The 21,205-nt window shown below is 38.8% G+C and overlaps 1 protein-coding gene across 1 annotated transcript; it reads right to left on the reverse strand.

Annotated features, from left to right (window-relative positions):
• Positions 1-545: 545 nt before the first annotated feature.
• LOC108670968 lies at positions 546-18,024 on the reverse strand. The gene is made up of 11 exons (XM_018158459.1): positions 17,963-18,024; positions 16,362-16,402; positions 15,331-15,479; positions 14,166-14,298; positions 12,659-13,692; positions 12,268-12,373; positions 4,508-4,839; positions 2,748-3,110; positions 1,886-2,089; positions 1,275-1,399; positions 546-807 (listed from the first exon to the last, which is right to left on the reverse strand). Exons 1-11 carry the CDS (start codon positions 18,022-18,024, stop codon positions 546-548), a joined length of 2,811 nt encoding a protein of 936 aa, XP_018013948.1.
• Positions 18,025-21,205: the final 3,181 nt, after the last annotated feature.

Below are 21,205 nucleotides of genomic sequence, written 5' to 3' on the forward strand. Positions count from 1 at the left end.
TAAAAAACACTTCTTACTCGTTTTCCAACCGGAGTCAAAATTACCTTAAAGTTAATAATATTCTACAGCACAGGCACATTTTGAACCAAGCATGAGATGCTGGCTTAGTCAGCAGCTCCAGACTAACAAGAACTTGGGACGTCTATGAGCAAATGGAACGGCTTCTCACTGCAACGAACGGACAAGATACGGCGGTTAACAGAACCGAGCATGCGAAGATACATTTTCAACATGCGGAATTTAACAGTTCGAACTTAAAGTGGTTACGAAACACGAAACTTGATACGGCTTTTCACGAAAATCAATTGTAAAAAAACAAAAGCCTCAAAATATTTGTAATTCAATTAACGTAAGCCAAAAACATGTGAATCTAATTTATAGTCATGGATACGATTTTTTTCAAGAATGAAACGACTCAGCACATGGGTACGATTTATCAGTGAACATTTAACGCTCTATGGATTCGAGATATGTAAACAAATAATGAATCAACATTTTACATCAGCAACTAAACGGTAATTACAAAATATTGGTCGATCTTTGTTTTAGACAGGTGGTAACCCATGAACAAAGCGCACTTGTGGTCCCAAGTCCAAGTTAAGATTATTGAATGTATCACAGCATGAAGGCTCGAGTAGACAAGACACGCAGAGCAGTAGGAGCAGAGCTGCCTGGATGGGCAGAGCGAAGCGCACTACCCGCCACAGCCAACCGTTCTTAGGAGTGCGTGTTGCCAGCCTCGATGCGCGGCTCGGCGACGATCTGTTGCCTCTGCAAATGCGCGACTGGTTTCCGGAGCCGCGGCGTCTGTGAGAAGAAATGCGAGTAAATATGCGTTTTTCGAGTAAATATGCGTTCAGTAAATATGCGAGAGCATTATTATTAATAATAGAGCCTGACTACATTCAGAGTAAAATCTAAAACAATATCCGTTATGCAAGTCTAGAAAATCGGATGTTTAAAACCGGTAATGAGTGTGTAAGCTGAAATCTTTACAGTGGGCTACTTCCTATTAAATTTGCACCCTTAGCAACAAAATTTGATTAAAAAGCAGTAAATACAAGATTGCGCCTAAATGGATCAGAATACAATATTGTGCACGAGTTGAATAACACTAAAAATTTTCACTATTATGAGCTCTACATAATAAAATTTCTTCCATATGTTTGCATCAAAATTTTAATGAGCACAGCAGCCAGTTAGCCTTAAAAGTCTACAGTTTATAGTTCGTACAAATGTAATGACATAACAGAATTGTTCATAAAAACACATACCTGCTGGAGCGGGAGCACAGCGCACCGCTGGCCGAAGAAGGAGCGACTCGTTCAGCAGTTTTAAGGAGCAGTTCCCGACACCTCTTCTGGAGGCTGCTGAGCTCGCTCTCAGCGGTGAAAATTGTCTACGACCATAGAATATTATGAGATTAATAAGAAAAGAAATCCACATATGTCAACGGATACCATGTGTTAATTACTACACCATAATGCAGGCTGAGATCTCGTAAAAATTTAGACTGTAACTAACGACAGCAAGATTTAACTGACCACAATCTATTGAAATGGCATTATTTATGAGAGGGTGAATGGAGGACATGTTTCCAACTAAATGCAGCTATCACATAGATAATTTCACCCCTTACAGTCGATTTGCTACATACCGTATCCAACATTAACTCGGAAAAATTGTGAATTGGGCTGGAGAATATAGTATAACATTAAAAGGAGCTAAACCGATATTGCCACTCGAAGAGAGAAGATTCACACCACATATATAATTTATATAATATCTCCTTAATCATGGTATCAGGAAGGTACTGGTTCACTTATTCATCTTTCAACTTTAAAACTGGTTAACCCCACGCCTACCTAGACCCCCACGCCGTTACCTTCTTGATGTTGGTCCATGCCAGAGAGTGTGGGTGCAAGGTAGACTCGAGTTCAGCAGCAAGGCGCTTGAGGGCATCGAGACGCCGTTCGCGCTCGCTGAGGTCGTCAGAAGAGCAAGACTCGTAGCCAGACGTGCCTGAGTCGCTCAGACGAGAGTTGCTGCCGTAAAGGGATAATGAAGAGCCCGTCTCGCTTTCACCGTTCTGAAAATAAAAATTTAATTAGTCACAAGTCAATGACAAGTTCTTACCTACAAAATATGGAAAATATGTCTTACGATGCTATAAAAGGACTTAGACCCTTTTGATCATAAATTTAAATTAGGCGAAAAATCAATGACGTGGAGGTTTTAGATCAGAATAATATTAATAATGAAAAAAAGCCTTTATTTTCAAGACTGACAAATCATTTTATGTAGGCTAGAAAATTAATTTAGCATGCAAGTTTCGTAATCACAAATAAATTAGAATTAAATTAAAGTCACAAAAATGTAATTATCTTTGGGCAATTAATTGCCTAATAACGCCGCCCTTTAATTAAGATAATATTGATGGCACTTCTAACTGATGCAACTTATTTAGGGACAGGAATTCAATTAATCTAACTTTATCAAAAGTTTTAAAATCGTTGCATAAAAAAGATAAATTATTTGAATTTCATCCCTTTTATCAATTTCAGGAAGGTAGAAACAGCAAGGAATATACAGGCGAGAACTGACCCAAATGAATGGACAATGTTAAGCACGACTCATTAAAGTTGCTCAAATAAATATTCACTACTTTAGAACATCAGAGTAAATTACTAAATAATTCTCTCGATTTCCCTGGAAATTAATACTGCCAAACGAAAAGGTAAACGCACTTGAGGAACCCCGCTTTGAGCAAATAGCTTCGCTAGTCCCCTGGCGGTGCCACTGAAGCTCTCAGGAACCCTGTCGCCATCTGTCTCATGCTGGAGCTGTAGCTTGCTGAGGGCTGCAGGCCCACCATTCACGGCATGCTGCAACCTACTGAGGGCTGCATCGTCCTGCTGCAGGCACCGACGGAGCTCGTCCGCTTGTTTGTTCCATGCCTCCATGGCAAGGTGATCTGCCTTCTGGTAGAGATGCTGTAGTTGGTATTGCAACATCGGCAACTGGTGCGAATTATCGACCGTGTGACGGTGAACGTTGAGGCTAAGCTGACTCAACTCATCCTGAATCTCTGACAATCGGTCTTGACGCGCCTGCACAACGTATTCAGAATATAAACCAATAATCTAATAAGAACAAAACATAATTTGTTACAAAGGTATAGAATAAGCATAAAAAATATTGAATTTATTCAAGTCATTCACTCAATTCTAGTAGTTCATTGTAGAGTAGATATCTGCGAGGCAATTATTGTGGAGTTTAATAAAACTTTGCTGCCGAAAATTTTTATTTAATTATACCGCACACTATACACGGTATAGTGAAGCCATCGCAGAAAATCGCTGCTTGCTGGATAAACAGCAACGATTATTTATTACTTAACTTTTGTTATGGTTCTATAAAAAGCGGCTATTGCAATCGCATTTCCCATCTGAATGATAATCATTCAAACATGGAATTACATCGGACAATACAATATCAAATAATTCTTCAGACAACTCATCACAAAGAAAAGGCGAAACAGTAAAAAACACGTAGAATCAATATTAATATAGCAAAAGTCAAATAATGCCTTCATTTTAGATATTATTTAAAAAGTCAGCATAATTAATGTACATACAGTATATATACCGATATGTTGTTTCATCCGTCCCAATCGGTAATAATTTTTCGCATTTAAAATTAAAGTGTTCTATACGTTTTCCTTGCCCTTATAACGTCGGAAATCGGTCGCTTCAATTAATTGATAACAGCTTTATTTTGTACATAGAATAAAGTTCAATTTTTTAACTGTGTACCGGTACCAGAAATAAAATTTTACCAGTCTCATTTTTAGCAATATTTGTTGTCGTGCCTTCCCATATTGTTTGAATAACTTAAAAAATTAAATATCGTCCTTAGATCAGAACTAAAATTTTATATGCACCGCAGCCATCTAACTTACCGTTTATAGTCCGTACAAATTTAACGATATAACAGGACAGTTCTTAGAAATTTCTCAACGAAATGTAATGACAGAATTTCGACGCTTTCGAGCGAACATGAAATTTCAACAGAATTAGCGGATCGAGATATTAGGCAAAATGTACAAAACCATAACTAGAACTTAACTAGTTCACAAACTCGATCCACATCTAAGAAGAGTAGATGTCTGACGAGAGAGAAACGACTAACTCACCTGTGCTATAGCGAGGATATTGCAACATCGGCAACTGGTGCGAATTATCGACCGTGTGACGGTGAACGTTGAGGCTAAGCTGACTCAACTCATCCTGAATCTCTGACAGTCGGTCTTGACGCGCCTGCACAATGTACGAAATGCAATGACAGAATTTCGACGCATGCCAGCGATCATGAAACTTCAACAGAATTAGCGGATCGAGTTATTTGGCAAAATGTACAAAATCATAATTAGAACTTAACTAGTTCACAAACTCGATCCACATCTAAGAAGAGTAGATGTCTGACGAGAGAGAAACGACTAACTCACCTGTGCTATAGCGAGGCGATCACGGAGCTGCTGTAAACTGTGCACGTCTGCGGTGGCTTTGCTGAGGAGGGAAGAAGTAGAGGCGGACCTCGTGCCAAGTGACGCATCATCGGCGGCGCTCGCGCCGGACTCCGAAGACGGAACACTGACCGCTGACGCGGAATGACATCCATCTGACAAGGCTCCATGACCCGACTCAGTGTAGTGCTGCTGTAGGGCGTCCAGTTTCATGTGCAGCTGCTTGATGGTCGTGTGCAGAGCATGCAGCTGCTGAGACTGCTGCTGCCGGGCTGACGCGCGCTGCTGTACTGACTCCCATCTCTGGATCAGACCTGGAAATAACATGGATTTGAATAACATTGTCATTATTTCGTGAGGTTAGGTGAACCAAAATGTCCAGTGTTGTCTCGAGTGGGGAAGTCGTGCAGGGACTAGAAAATATTAGTATTTTGATAGTATTCTGAGTATACTAACGCCACTATACAGGATTGATTAGAGCAAATTTGTCTTAAACGATCGTTATTTTCTTGCGAGCATTTAGAACTTCATCAACAGTCAAATTGAGGTATTGATATTACCGCGTCATTGAAACTTTCAATGCAAGCACAAATGCACACACGATTTTGAAAAAAATACTTCAAGCTCTATTTTCATTCTTTCAGTAACAGTCAGAGCGTTCATAACTTAAATTATGAGTCTAATAACAGATACAGTCGAAAAATGAATCGAAAACCAGAACAATTCCGAAAGGCACTCACCATTCGAAATAACAGAACTTTCATCGGGATTTGGATTAATTAAATTAGAAGAGACCAATATGTTTTCGGGAGTTTTTGATTCCGATTGTTCAGCGTTGTAACTTGTATTTTTAATGGTAGAGTCGGTGGCTATGGTTGCCTCTTCAGAATCTGAAAATCCCATTTCAGATTTGTTACTTGTAGACCCTTTGGACGGTATTGTCGATGAAGTATTTCCTAAGAACTCAGTCATATTTCGCTGAAGACGCTTCTCAATTCTCTTCTTACTAACTTTCTTTCGAGTCATTTTTCGAACAGCAGGAGAAGACAGAGCGCTGGAAGATAATCTATCAAGAACATTTTGATCGCCACGCACTTTTGCGTTCACCAATGTAGGGAACTCTGAAATATCAAAATTTTGAGGCTTAGTTCCTCGAACCGAGGTTGATTGAACTTGGCTCGGAGATAAAGAGTTTTCTCGGGATGCCGAACAAGAACCTTCTTCACCAGATCCTTGTCGTGCAGAAGATGCAGATGACGTTGGACGGGAAACAATGGCAGGGACAGGTGAGTTTGGAGGAGTAACGGTAGCACTTGGTGGGTTTGAAGTAGATGGGGCGACAGTTTCAAATAGTACTGGAACCTGGATGTCATCACTTTCATTTGAAGAACTACCAGTGGTAAGAGCATGGCTCGCAAGAACTATGTTCAACTGCGCGCAGTGACAATCTTCGTCATACATGAGAATACTTGAACCATGTGACCCCTCAGAACTCATAGAAATATTCGACGCTTGTACATGGGAAGGATCCAAGACATTTTTAGATAAATTCAGGGATAATGAATGAGAATCTGAAAGGTTAGGAAGATGTCGCTCATCAAATTCTGTCGAACTGATTGTTGCAGGATTATTATCGCCACAAGACTGATCTGTAGAGTCTTCCGATAGTTCCAAGTCGTGGCCTTTAACGAATTCATCACTCGGTAAATTCAAAACTTTGACACTCTCAGATGAGTCATTTGAATTTGGCCCATTGTCGTGACGGTCGATGATGTAAAGAGAATAATCTTCATTGCTGTCGAGGGAATCCCGAGTTTTATCCAATTCAGCACTGGAGTCTTTGTCTACACTGAATGTGGCACAAGAATATTGAGCCTTGTTCAATTCAATGCTAGACTCATTATTTACTGAATTAATTTTATTGCTTGGATCAGGAACGTTTTCAGAATTCACACACAAATTGCCGGCATCGGTAACAATATCAATTTGGGACACTTTAGCACCAATTTCAATACATGCATTATTGCCATCTCTGATATCATTTTCAACTTCCTGTGACGATCTCAGATCCTCCCTTTCTTGAGAATCAAAATCCCCGAACACGACATCAGAGTTTCTACCAAGAATTTCAGGTAGAATTAAGCAACTCCGAACGCTGTCTTGGCCATTAGATTCACTATTGCTACTCAAATATTCGGTTTCTGGATGTTCTTTCTCAGCTGTTTCACTCACTTTGATGATGACATTATAGTTACAAACGCCGGGCGGAACAAGTGCGCTTTCCTCACCAAAGAGGTTACTCAATTTATGAGGTATTTCTTCTGAACAACAGGCATCTTGATTCGCCAATTTATCTCTGATGACAATGTGAGTTTGAGTTCTGCTAAGGGGAAAAGGTCTCAAAGACCTTTCCAATTGAGCGAGAAAATAAGCAGTTGTAATGTCTTCGTAATTAGTTTCAGCCGCTTGAACTGAGTTCCATTCACTGATTTCATTAATTTGCTCAACATTAGAAGTCAACTGAACCTGACGTCCCGTTTCAGTAGTGACAGGTAATGAAGTGATAGGTTTCTCGCTGTGCTCTTTTTCATTATTGTTTACATTAATTCCTTCAGCGTGTTTGTTTGTTTTTTCCGCTTCAAATTGTTTGGAATCTTCGGACGCGACGGAGCTGCTTGCTTCTTTTTGAGTACAGCTAAGCCGGTCACTCTTTTCGCCGAGGTCAGCAGCCAGAGACTCTGATTGCCCAAGGTTCGCGAGCACAAGTGACGCCGGTGAAACTGTAGGCTTGGTGTCACGAAATTTGGTCACATCTTGCCTCCATTTGCTGCCGCGAATTAGGCGACGCCGCTCTACAACAGGGGACACAGAAGCAATGGGTATCGATTCTTCTTTGCCGTCCAGCTTGTTCTTTTTGCCTTTCTTTTTATGTTTCGAAGTTTTGATCTTTTCCACAGATCCATTTAGTTCTCCCTTGAGCTCTTCTTTCTCAAAATTAGGAGGAATCTTGACACTCAGTTTATTGCCACTGTTTTTCACGTCTTTCTTACTTTTACAAGTTTTATGATCAAGCAGCCCATCCTTTTTTCCGGAAATAGATGATGGCGCAGAGTTTCCCGGGTGATCCTGTATAGGGTCAACATTACTCAATCTTTCCAGGATTATATTTTCTTTATCATTAATATTTGCAACCTTAGATTCGCCTTGTACAGTGATGGTAGTTTCTGCACCTGTGTCCACGGTGCTGGGATTTTCATTAATGTCGTGTGGCCCAGTATCAGGCTTTGAAGATGGGCAGATTTGATCAAAAATCAAGCTTTCTGAATTTGCTGTCGTATTTTTACCCACTATATCATTATGGTCGTTAAGAGTGACATCAATATTTTTGTGAGAAACATGACTGGTGGATGTTATGCCCAAGCTATCGTTGAGGCATGGAGCCAGTAGGGAAGAGTCATCGACGAACGATGAAAAGGCTTTCGGAATGAGGATTCCAGCTTCAGCGCTAGACGCGAAACTATTTGATGTCCTGGATGCATTCTGAGAATCTCTGAATTCAAGACACTCTTTGTCATAGAAATCTTTCAATGAAGCAGAAGCTGATTCACATGTAATTTTCTTCAGAGTTTCAACGCATGATTCGTTTACAGGATATCCTGCAGTCACAGAAGTTTTTTCAGTCAACAAAGGTAGTTCTTTATACTCTGATGAGGCAGACGTGTCAGTAATTGGTACGGGAGTATTCGAGCACTCGGATTCTTTTGACTCTTCTTGATCAATGCTAGGGCACATTTCATGAACCTCGGCCAACTCGTGTGTGGTCGAAATTGTCGAAGGGTGGCATAATTCAGTAGGGTACTCATTAGTGATGAGTGGAGAAGCGTGAGTGCTAACAACAGAGGCATTGTGTGAATCTTTATGAATAAACGACTCCTGAAGATCTTCATGAATGAGTTCCGTTTCCCAAAACGATTCTGTTTTATGTTCAACTTCAGACGTTTTGCCAGACTCAGCGTTAACGCCACGGTTTTCCTCAACAGACGAAGAGGTCGCGTCCGGTTGTAAATCAGACAACAATAAAGCAGAATATCTTCTGGAAGGGTCGTCGTTAAGCGAGGAGCCTTCATGACTGAGAGTCGGGGTATCAAAAACAGAAATCGAAATGGGGTTCATGTCCTCATCATTGGTGCACTTGGAGGCATCATCAACCTGGCATTTAACACTAGCATCGGCATCGTATGATTGGTCCGCGTTGCTCGAAGCCTCGAGTAATTTTTTATCAGGATCTGCATTTCTGTTGATTGACTGGATTTCCTTCAAAGTGCTGCTGCTCATCCGCAGAGTCGGTGCGGAATCCAGCGCACTATTAGCATCAATTTGTTCCATGTCTTGCAACTTTCCGGAATCATGAGCTACAAAGTTGCCAACATTAAATTTGATTCCGCGCACATCGAAACCAGTCAGCTTAATATTGTCGTACACATAATTTCGACTTTCAAAATCATTTAGACACTCTGAATATTGCGACATTTCAAGCTTTTTGTGATTTCATAAACAATGATATTTAGAAACAATATAGCTGAACGGATAACACAAAACAGATTGAACAGTACACAATCGAAATGAATTGAACTATCTGCACGAATACGAATAATGATTAGGAAGAAATTATGCCTAAAAAGTTCAAATTTTAATAAATGTGAGTGAACTGTCTCAAATGTCAAGAGTTTTATGCAGGCTAGTCCTAAAAGACATCGAGCGCAGTTCATTGAACTTTTCATTTAGAAGTTCAGCACATGAACTGCTTGTATATTTCAACGCTACCACGCTGTTGAATATTACTAAGCGACGACGTCGAGACACGCACTGAGTTGACAGGACCAACAAATGATACCGGACTGAGAATTTGGCCGAATGATACCGGACTGAGAATGTCACACAAACGACGAGAACCGCCGATTAATGAGCAGTAAAGAGTAGCAGTAGGGAGCTGAAACGGATCATGGCATGGGGTGCGCGCTGCTTTTGGCACCTAACCTAACCTAAGGCAGACCCACACAACGTCTATAAACAGCCGAGCGGACCTCTCCGTCGTTTTGCAACATGCACGACCAAGCATACGCATATCTCTACCGATATCGCGAAGACATGCAACTAATGACAAGGCTGATGTAGATGATAGAAACGGAGGCACTGATAACGATTAGGATGATAACGATTCTGACTATGTAGTCTATTTGGCCTCGAGTCAATTGTAAATTTGTAATAAATGATAAAGTTAAACGCAAATCTGCCGTTTTTGAGCCTTTTGAAGAAAAATTTTCAATTTTGCAAAGTAATCAGGTAATGTCTTACACACTGTATGAGTATATATGTAAAATATCTGACTGAATCTTACATATATATATGTGTGTGTGTGATCCCGCTAATCAATGCATCATTCTTTGGACTGTTGCTACAAACTTGTTTATGAACAAGAAAACTAAAAATTCAATACATATTCAGTCAATACACTAAAAAGCACCAATTAGTACGCGACACGCGGAGAGTTTTTGAGAGAAGCCGAACGCCTCTCCACGTCCTACCTCTTTGGCGATTCAACGCACACTGAGTCATCACAAACTACTGCCAAGTTGCCAACTGCAACTAAACATTGATAGCCGCGAGTTGCAGCATCAGGCCAAGCTCACAACAGAAGAGGGTTGGGGTAGCGTGAGGAGAAAATAGTACCCTGTTGGTACATTTCGTTAATGAAGGAGTACGACAGAGTGTACAAACTGCTTAGGCTCAAGAGTACGCTGAGGGTGCAGAGTATATGGTCCGCAGTGGCAACTGTTGTAGCGCGTTCAACAGTAGTTATCAACAACACGTACACTTGCTCCGGCTTTGAATGCCTAAGCTGCTAGATATCACCAGGAAATGCAGCCATTAAATCTCTTGCATGCATTATTAAATTTTTAAATACTGGACAAAATGAAATCATTTAAGTTAAACGCAGCATTTGAGACACTGCAATACAGTGCAACTCTTGAGTTCTCCATCGTGCAACAAAAAAACAGTCATGCAAGCAGAAAAAATTGTTTGGCAGAAAGGTCGACGGAGAATTCTATGAGTTTATTCTGTGAGAATAAGCTTCCACATTCTACGTTAAATAATTGGTGGAGAGCGGGGCTGAGAATTTGCTCAAAGCAAGTAAACGGTAAGAAATAAACTCCGAGCCCACCGAAAATGCACTACTGTATACATGGAAAGCTCCAGCTATGAATCTATTTGCAAGAAAAACCTAATTAATTTCTGTAGATGATCTAATTTTCAATCACCCATTTCAGAAATGTTGTTCTTGGAATTGTGGAATCTCAGTAATACAATTACTAGATATTAATACTATGGATAGGATAAATCAAGGACTGCAATGCGAGCTACTATGTATGAATTACTGCACGTATTAATTCGACCACAAACATATAATCCTTCTCAACGAACCCAGCGGAGGCATGCGCGGGCAGATGCCAACACAGCATGCATGTTACGTGAGCAACGCCTTGCTTGAGTAAACGGCTCACTGATTGCGTAAGCCACACGAAAAAAATGCTACATGCGTGAATTCCACGAAAAATTGACAATAATATCACTAAACGTCCCACAAATATTTAAAAATGCATTATATATATTAATATATATAAGTGAGCTACAGAAAACTGAAAATGCTACACTTATCAACTATATGAAAAAAATTAGGATAATGTCACTAAACGTCACTAACCATTTTATAAGCGCTTTGAATAAGCAAGCAGCGTTGACAAAACATTGGACAACAGAGGTCGACATAGTATCACTGTCTCACATGATCTAGTTTTTACTTGTGATAGAGATTATCTTCCTGTAATCGACCAGTTTAACTTTTAATGAACCTCGCCGCTGGGCATAGTTTGAAAGCCTTATTTAATAGTTTTTAAAAATATTTTTAATTATCTATTAGTCAATTTCATGAAAACCTTTCCTTCAAGACATTCTTAATATCTGATAGCAGATAGCAGAACTGTATATTCAATCGTAAGTGAAGAATTATTTAAAAGTATTATCCCGTCTAAGAGTCATTATTATTATTTATTATTTTATTATTATCCCATACAGGTCAGCCAAAGAATAGGTACAAAAATATCGTAGAATACACTTATAAGTTGTACTATCTAAAATGCAATCTATCATTTCAAGGCTTATAACGATAGTTACTTTAGGCAGGTAACAGCAGGTGAGCAACAAGGAATAACGGGCAAGAATTGGATATTGAGAGGCAACCCCTCAAGAATAAAAAAAAAATGAAGAAATAAAAACAGTAAGAGGTGTAGAAGTTAAGACTAGTTTGTACATAAAATAGAGAATTTAAAACTGTACTTACGAACTCAGAAGTAAGAGGTATTGAAGTTAAGACTTGTTCGTGCATAAAATAGAGATTCAAAACGGTACTCAGGAACCCAACAGTAAAAGGTAATGAGGTATAGATAGAGGTTAAAACTTAAAACATAAAATAAAGAATTTGAAACGGTACTTACGAACTCAGCAGTAAGAAGTACTGCAATTAAAACTTGTTTATAAATAAAATAAAGAATTTAAAACGGTACTCAGGAACCCAACAGTAAGAGGTATAGATGTTACGACTTGTTTGTAGATGAAATAGGGGATTTAAAACAGTACTCAGGAAGTCAGCAGTAACAGAAGTTAAGCTGTGTAAGCATACTGACCGTTCAGAGCGCTGATGTGGTGCTGCACGCGGCCGCTGCGCTGTAGAGGCGCCAGCAGGTCAGGCAAGGCAGTCAAGTTGGTAGAGCAAAGTGACAGAACCTCGCCCTGCCAGGGACATTAACCATCTCATCAACTCACCACATCATAAAACCCCTTCCAATTCTTAGTTCAATGATACAGCCTCTTTTTATTCCTTCTTGAATAATTATAAACACAGATTTGGGGCTTGTTCGATTTATTTATTAGTGCTACCCTGAAGTACTTAATTTACAATAATATGGGAAAGGAACACGAAATTCACTATGAACATAATAATTAAATGTTACTATTTCATTATAATCTCATAATATTTAATAATAATAATAATGTCAAGCATGCCAAGGGACTCACATAGTCCATAAGATGGACAGAGGCCTCTTCATCGGAGTGTTTGCTGAGGACGTTTTCAGCGACCACGAGATGCGAGCGGCTTTCCTTGATGAGATTTACGACGTCCTCGATGTCTGAATCAGAGTCCAGCTCCTCTCTTGCAGCTTCACGGTTCCTGCGAGCTGATCTGTTGCTGCGATCACTGTTACCGCACTCTAACTTATCGTTGGTTTTGCTACGTTTTTCTGAAACCTGACTGCATTGTGACCTGGCCTGGTCCGACTGCGACACTCCGTCCGACACGTTCACGTCCTCTGGAATTTGCTCACATCCTCTTTTCTGGAATTTCTCGGGGGATTTTGAAGGGATTTCGTCGCGTTGCTTTACAATGGGCTCATTTGTGTCATCGATGTCGAGGGAATCTGTAATGCGACTGCTTGGCAGACTACGTTCACTTGCACAGCCAGTTTGATCGTATCCTCTCTTGTTAATATTGCGGAGTTTTGGCACGCCGAAAAATGAAGATCCACCATCTGAGTCAATATATCTTCTATAATCATCACCGAAATCCAGGAATTTTTTGGCAGCTTCAGTATCCAAGTCTTCAGAATAATTTTCGCTCAAATACTTGTTCTCCAGGAATGGGTCCCACGCTTGCTCTGAATGCGAACTCAAATCTTCTTGGTTAGCGGCAAGGTCGGCGTCACAGGACACTTTGGAAGAGAACCCAGTATGTCCGTGGCCAGAATGTTGTCCATAGGTATCTTTGAGTGAACTATTCAGAGGGCTGCCAGGGAGAGATTTATCAGATTGATCACTAGAGGAAGACAATACAGTTAAAGGTAAGGTATAGCTGAGCGGACGCAAGGGGACGTTCACGTCACTGGTGCGGAGAAGGCAGCTTGTTTTGGCGTTAGCTAGGACGGATTTTGGCACTTTATCTAGGCGTTGAGTTCCTGTTACATCTGAGGGACAGCACACGAAGCCGTGGTCAGGTAGACAAGTTAGAGTAGCTGTTGGGGAGACTGGCAGCTCAGGCATCGTTAGAGGGTGCCCTGTAATGAGTCAAAAAGGCATTAAACACAATGTAATCAGGTATAGATTAGGATGCTACCCAAATTATTTTTAAATAAATAAAACACAATGTAATCAAGTATAGATTGGGGGTGTAGTGCTACACAAATTATTTTTTCGATAAATACACAAATTCAAGGCTAAACGAAAGTATTTTTTACTGCGGTTATTTCATTTTACTGCGAATATGGAGACTAAAAATTTTAAACCCACAGAGAATATTTCACCGGTTAAGAATTTCTATAAAAAATCAAATTCTCTCATTTCACCAGATAACTATCTAAACAATTCCTGCTCAAGCTTTCAACGCATCAATTTCAAAAATTGTTAACTTATAAGAATAATGATCCTAAACAATTCCAGCTTGAGCTTTCAACGCATAAATTTCAAAAACCGTTAAATTATAAGAATAATGATGAACACTATTTCTCTCAGGAGGAGCATTATCACTCACCAGCGAAAGAAGAGCTTTTGACGATACCGCGCAGCAAGCACGCGACGGAGGCACCGCAGTCGGACGCTGAGACACTCATGCGGTGGTTGCCCGCGCCTGCCTTGTCTGATCCTGAGTCTGAGCCACGCGTGTGCTGCAAAATTACGAGTGCTTAGAAATAAGCGTTCAAGAAGAAGTAAAATTATGAGGGCTTAGAAATAGACGACGTTCACGAAGAAGTAAAATTATGAGGGCTTAGAAATAAATGTTCACGAAGAAGTAAAATTATGAGGGCTTAGAAATAAGGGTTCACGAAGAAGTAAAATTATGAGGGCTTAGAAATAGACGACGTTCATGGAGAAAACTAAGATGTTCAATAGAGCGTTCAGTATACGTGAATATAGTCGTACGTACCACGTTTTATACCGTGATGTGATGAAAACATATGAATATGCCGAGGTTAGAAAGTTTAATTTGAAGCCAAATAACTATTCACATCATATATATTCGCTAAAAATGCATTCAGTTAGCTAATGTACACTATAAGGCTGTTTATGGGACAAATTAGGCGTTCTTGCTGACGTCATATCATTTTTTTCCTAAATAAATATTCTGCAGTGCAATAGAGGTTACCCATTCCTTCATTTGATATAACGAAACATAATTTTATATCATATATTTGTGAATAAAATAAGGCTCGGGATTCTATTCATCATTTTCCTTATTGCGAGTGTATCAAGGCATCAAGTAGTATATCAAGGTAGTAAAGAGTGTATCAAGGTTTTATTGCCAGCATATAATAGAAATAATATTTTTATCCTTATTGCGAGAGTATCAAGGCATCAAGGAGTATATAAAGGTATTAAACTTAAAGAGTGTATTACGGTTTTATTGCGAGTATATCATGGAAATAATGTTATTTTCCTTATTGCGAGTGTATCAAGGCATCAAGGAGAAAATCAAGGTATCAAGACTTTATTACGCGGGTATCATGGATATATTATTTTCCTTATTGCGAGTGTATCAAGGCATCAAGGTGTATATCAAGGTATCAAGCAGTGTATCAAGACTTTATTACGCGGGTATCATGGATATATTATTTTCCTTATTGCGAGTGTATCAAGGTTTTATTGCGAGTATATCATGGAAATAACATTATTTTCCTTATTGCAAGTATGAAGCATACCAGAGATATATTCGAGCGTCGCCGTAGCTTGTGCTTGCGTCGCCTCTGCACGCCTGTAGCAGGCGCTAGGGCTGCTAGTGCCGCATCGGTGACTGCGCATGCTGCTGGCGCCGGGGCTGTGATGGGCGAGTCAGACGGAGCTGATGCTGCTGTGTTGGTCATGGTGATAGAAAACAGAAGAATTTAATTAAATTATAAAATTAGAAAATGTAATTATACGAACAATATAAAAATAATTATATAAATAAAAAATATAATTATACAAAGTATAATTATGAAATACAAAATATAATTATACGAAATTATGATTAGAAAATATAATTATACGAACATCAAGATCCGTTACTGAAAAATAACTCGAATTGTAAGCGAAGACGATGGCAAGTCCACTGCAATTCTTCACGCATAAAATTTAACAGTTTCACGCAATTAGTAAAATTTCAAGATATAAAAATTTAACAGATTCACAATCGTTTGATAAGCAATTCATGTCTACTCTGAACAACATAACTTGAAATCAGCAAATACAAGTATACTTAAAGGATTCCTAATATATTCACAGACTTATTTGAAAGTCTCAAACCATAATATTCTTTCTACACAAACAGTTTATCACTATTTGGTAGAGCAAGGTCAACTATCAGCTTTGACAAAATTTTCGATGTTCTCGGCAACTTCTCGCTGGGTGACGCACACTGTCTCTCTTTGGATCTTAACATTTTCCCGCCAGACGGCCCAGACCTAGTGTTTTGGCAGTAGTATGGCGTGCAATAGTATGAACTAATGAAGTCACTATTTCAACCATCAACGACTGCGTGGAACTAAGACACAGCTTAATATAAAGGAAAAAAATTGAGAAGTGTCAGAATTAGGTACCAACGATGTCAGAATATACTGGTTTACCCCACATGTAATTTATACTTCTTTATTCTTATTAGTTTTCGACAAAATATTTGAGGACAAAAATATGGATCATCGAAAGTAATTAAGGTTACAACATTTTTGGTATTTTGTCACAATGATCAACTTACCGGATGGTCGCAGGCACTCAGCCAACGGCTCCACGCCAATTCTGTAAAAAAAAATAAACAGATCAATCATCCGTGATCAAAAATGCAATGGAACTCGATAAGTCATACTCCGAATCGAAACTCGAAAAACCGGAATCACACTCAGGAATCGACTGAAATCGACGAGTAGGCTACCTTACGCGAGCTTGTAAGTTTAAAATCAATATAATTCTGAAGACGATCATTTCAGTAGACGACGCTTTGCCTCATCGAATTGAAGCGAACTACGACAATTCGCAATTGTATTCTACTATTGTGATGTCATAAAGATTCATGAAGATAGAAACGACACCAAGGAGCGTTCTCATGCGACAAGAAGTTGTCAGCATATATAAAAAGTGTTGAAAGTCACAGAGCTGACGCCCGAGTTGCGCCACGTGCGCAGTGCGAATCGATACGCAAGATTGAAGCTGAGCTGCTCTTGTCGAGCCGGCGATCCCGGCATCACAGACAGAATTTCATACAAAACTGAACTAATAAGCACGTTTGTTACGCACCTACCCACTATAAGAAGAGGGTGAAAAATTACAAAATTTCTTACACGCATTTTTTAACGATATAATAATTAGGGGTCTTGACTAGTTGAAACGATAGAATTTGGTAACTAATTATTTTTTCACATCATAGGAAGGAATCACTCACCTGGCTTCACAAACAACAGCGCCATACGTGGTACTAAATAAGAAAAACATGATCTCTCATAGAATAATTGAAAACTGATTATCTACGAATGCTCACGCCCTTATTCAAACACAATAAGATACAAATTAAAATAAGTTATGAACCATAATAGCAAAAATTAGAAACTTTGGTAGCCTAATCACGGTGGAACGATTCCAAAGATACTAGGTAGGTACCAAACGTTCGGGCTTAGCCGCTAGAGCTAATGACGGTTCGGTAAGCCAGTCTTGAAGAGCATAAATATCGTTACAAATAAAAGGGCAGAGGCAAATTATTCTTCTATAAGCTCTATAACGGATGTATCATTGGCGCTGTAATTCAAATATTTGTGCCGGAAAGAATAAAAGCTTTTCAGACGTTTTCCTGACTTCCAGAGAACTGTGTCAGGGAGCGGTGCGCACAGACAGTCCACCTTGGCTCGCGTCCGACGCGCGACTGATAAAAGTTAATCTGGATTCTGGATTTTGAGTTTTCGACAACCTCATAAAACCTAATCTCTACAATCCTCTCGCATGCTTCCAAGGATCTTGTTAATATATTAACCAGATCCCTAAAATTTTGAGGAATAAACTTATAACATGAATTAATGATCCCCAAATAATTGGCATGAAGTTCAATGAAAATCACTGAATTCGAAGAAAATACTAAATATAAGTAATAAATAATGATATATAACTCGTTTTTTAATTAACGGAGTTGCTGCTAAGGAAAGCTGATAGCCTCATAGAAAACAGAGAAAAGAAATCCGTTGTAAAAGAAATGTAAATCCAACCCAAAAGAAATGTCAACAATTGTAGTTTCCACAGAGAAGCCCAACAGAAACGAAAGTGACTACGTATTATCGGTTGACTGCCGATAGCGTACGGTACCTAACTACCTACGTTTCCCCGAACTCGCCAGCGGACTGAGACGCTAAAACGTACATGACGCTTATGATGCACATGGTGCCTTGCAGTGTCTTGTTGCATTCTCCACACTTGTACTCTGAATATTCAGTTTATAACTACCTTAAATCTAACTACGTATAAGCACAAATTTAAAAGATAACTAATCAGAAGCGATATGCCGTAATACGAATGATTGTACCTTATTTATATTACGTTATTTGATTTTTGATGAAAAGGAAACTTTTTGGAACCGTCACGAGCAGTGTTCCCAAAGTGGGCGGTACCGTCCCCCTGGGAATGTGGAATGATCTGGAAGGGGGGCGGCGAGGAAGAAAGGGGCAGGTGGGGGGCGGCAGTTCGAAGTTCGAACGTTTGTTTGACGATTTGTACACAACACGTGCAGCACGTGACTCTATACTACGTCGCGGCCGGTCTCACGCCCCAATTTAAAAAGAAATTCAATAATCAAAGAATATATCCCATACTAATGAACTTAACTCGATGAAACCTTTTAAACGCATTCAATAGGACCTAACGGTGATGAAAATTTTTGGAATTTAGCCTTCATTCGTTGGTTATATGGCGGTACAGGCCGAAATTCGCAGTGATCAAGGAATTTATTCCTAACTGCTGAACAGATTCGAACGAAATTTTGATTAAACATACCTAACTACCGAATGGCGATGCTTAGCTCGCGAAAATTTTTTCGATTTTGGCCGCTTCACCTTCATTCGTGATTTAAACAGCAAAAAGTGCATGAATTCGCAGTAATCAAGAAATTTCTTCTGGACTGCTGAACAAATTTGAACGAAACTTAGTATGTAAATACATAACCTCAGCAACGGTGATGTTTAGCTCGTGACAATTTTTTCAATTTAGCCTTCGTTTGTGAGTTATACGGCTATACGTATACGGCTCTTGGGAAAACCGGTCGAAATGCCGGTCGTTTCTCCGTATATCCGAAGGCAAAACGAAGACAAAAACGAAATATAAACGAAATATACGTTTATAAATATACGAAATATACGAAGGCAAAATAGACAAAAATTGTCATTAGCTATACGTTACCGTTGCTGAGGTTAGGTATTTATATATTAAGTTTCGTTCAAATCTGTTCCTAAGTTTAGACAAAATTTCTTAATCACCGCGAATTTAAGCGACCAATTCGGCGATACGGGCCGGAAATCACGAATGACTGTGAAATAAAAATAAAATCGCACGAAACGGAAGAAAATAGAAATTTTTTTCACGAATTAAACATCACCGTTTGGTAGTTAGAAATGTTTATTCAAAATTTCGTTCGAATCTGCTCAGTATTTTGAAGAAATTATTTGATCACTGCGAATTTCGGCCCGTACCGCCATGTAACTTACGAATGAAGGTGAAATTAAAAAATTTTCAGGAGCTAAACATCCACGTTAGGTCCTAATGAATACGTGTTCCAAGTTTCATAGAGCTGCGTACATTAGTTTGGGAGATTTTCTTTGATAAATTTAATTTGGAGATGGGCCGTGAAACCGGCCACGAGTACGGCCGTAAATCTGTCAAGAGACGTCCTGGGTTTCTAGTGCTGAAACAGTTAAAACTGCTAAAAATATATTGGTTTACTGGGGTTATATCTGTGAAATACACATTTGTGTCCAACATTTCACTATTAAAATTGCAGAGTACTAAAGTACTAAATATCAAGAAAGAGGCGTTTGTAGACAATAATATCACTAAACGTCCCACAAATATTTAAAAATGCATTATATATATTAATATATATAAGTGAGCTACAGAAAACTGAAAATGCTACACGCATTAGCTATATGAAAGAAATTCTGAAAATATCACTAAACGTCCCTCAAAAATTTATAAATGCATCATACGAGTATTCAAAAGTGAGATACAGAAAAAAGAAAGTGCTACACTCATAAAGTATATGAAAAAAGCAAAAAATAACACTAATCGTCCCTAACCATTTTATAAGCGTTTTGAATAAGTGAGCAACGTTGATAAAAATATTGGGCAGCAGAGGTCGAAATAGTATCACCGATCTATTTCTTAGTCATGATACAGATGACCTCCATGTAATCAACCAGTTTAACTTTAAAGGAAACTCGCCGCTGGGCTAAGCTTGAATAAATTATTTAATAGTTATTAAAATATATTTTTAATCATCTAACATCTATTAGTCAATTTCATGGAAACCATTCCTTCAAGACATTCTAAATATTTGTAAATCTGATAGCAGAACGGTACATTCAATCGTAAGATGAGCATTATTGAAAATTATTATCCCGTGTAAGATTCCATACAGGTCAGCCATAAAATAAATACCAACGGCAACTATCATAGAATACATTTATAATTTATACCATCTACGATGCAACCTATAATTTCAAGAATTATAAGTTACGATAGTTACTGGCCTTGCTTTAGACAGGTAACAGCAGGTAAGCGACAAGGAATAACGAGCAAGAATTGGATATTTAGTGGCAACCCCTCGGGAATAACAAAAATGAAGAAATAAAAACAGTAAGAGGTGTTGAAGTTCAGACTAGTTTGTACATAAAATAGAGACTTTAAAACGGTACTTAGGAACTCAGGGGTAATAGGTATTGTAGTTAAGACTTGTTTATAAATAAAATAAAGAATTTAAAACAGTACTTACGAACTCAACAATAGTAGGTATTGAAGTTAAGACTAGTTTGTACATATATAGAGAATTTAAAAGGGCACCAGAAACTCAGCAGTAAGAGGTATTTAAGTTAAGACTTGCTTTAAGTACATAAAATAGAGGATTTAAAACAGTACTCAGCAGTAAGAGGTGTTGAACTTGACTTGTTGGCACATAAAATAGAGAATTTAAAAGGCTACTCAGGAACTCAGAATTAAGAGGTATTGCAATTAGGACTTGTTTGTACATAAAATAAAGAATTTAAAAGGGTACCAGAAACTCAGCAGCAAGAGGTGTTAAAGTTAAGACTTGTTTGTACATAAAATAGAGAATTTAAAACGGTACTCAGGAAGTCAGCAGTAAGAGGTATTGAAGTCAAAACTTGCTTTAAGTATATAAAATAGAGAATTTAAAACGATACTTACGAACTCAGCAGCAAGAGGTGTTAAAGTTAAGACTTGTTTGTACATAAAATAGAGAATTTAAAACAGTACTCAGGAAGTCAGCAGTAACAGAAGTTAAGCTGTGTAAGCATACTGACCGTTCAGAGCGCTGATGTGGTGCTGCACGCGGCC

This window comes from Hyalella azteca, unplaced genomic scaffold (assembly GCF_000764305.2).
Source record: "Hyalella azteca isolate HAZT.00-mixed unplaced genomic scaffold, Hazt_2.0.2 contig14224, whole genome shotgun sequence".
In the NCBI taxonomy this organism is placed as follows: Eukaryota; Metazoa; Arthropoda; class Malacostraca; order Amphipoda; family Hyalellidae; genus Hyalella; species Hyalella azteca.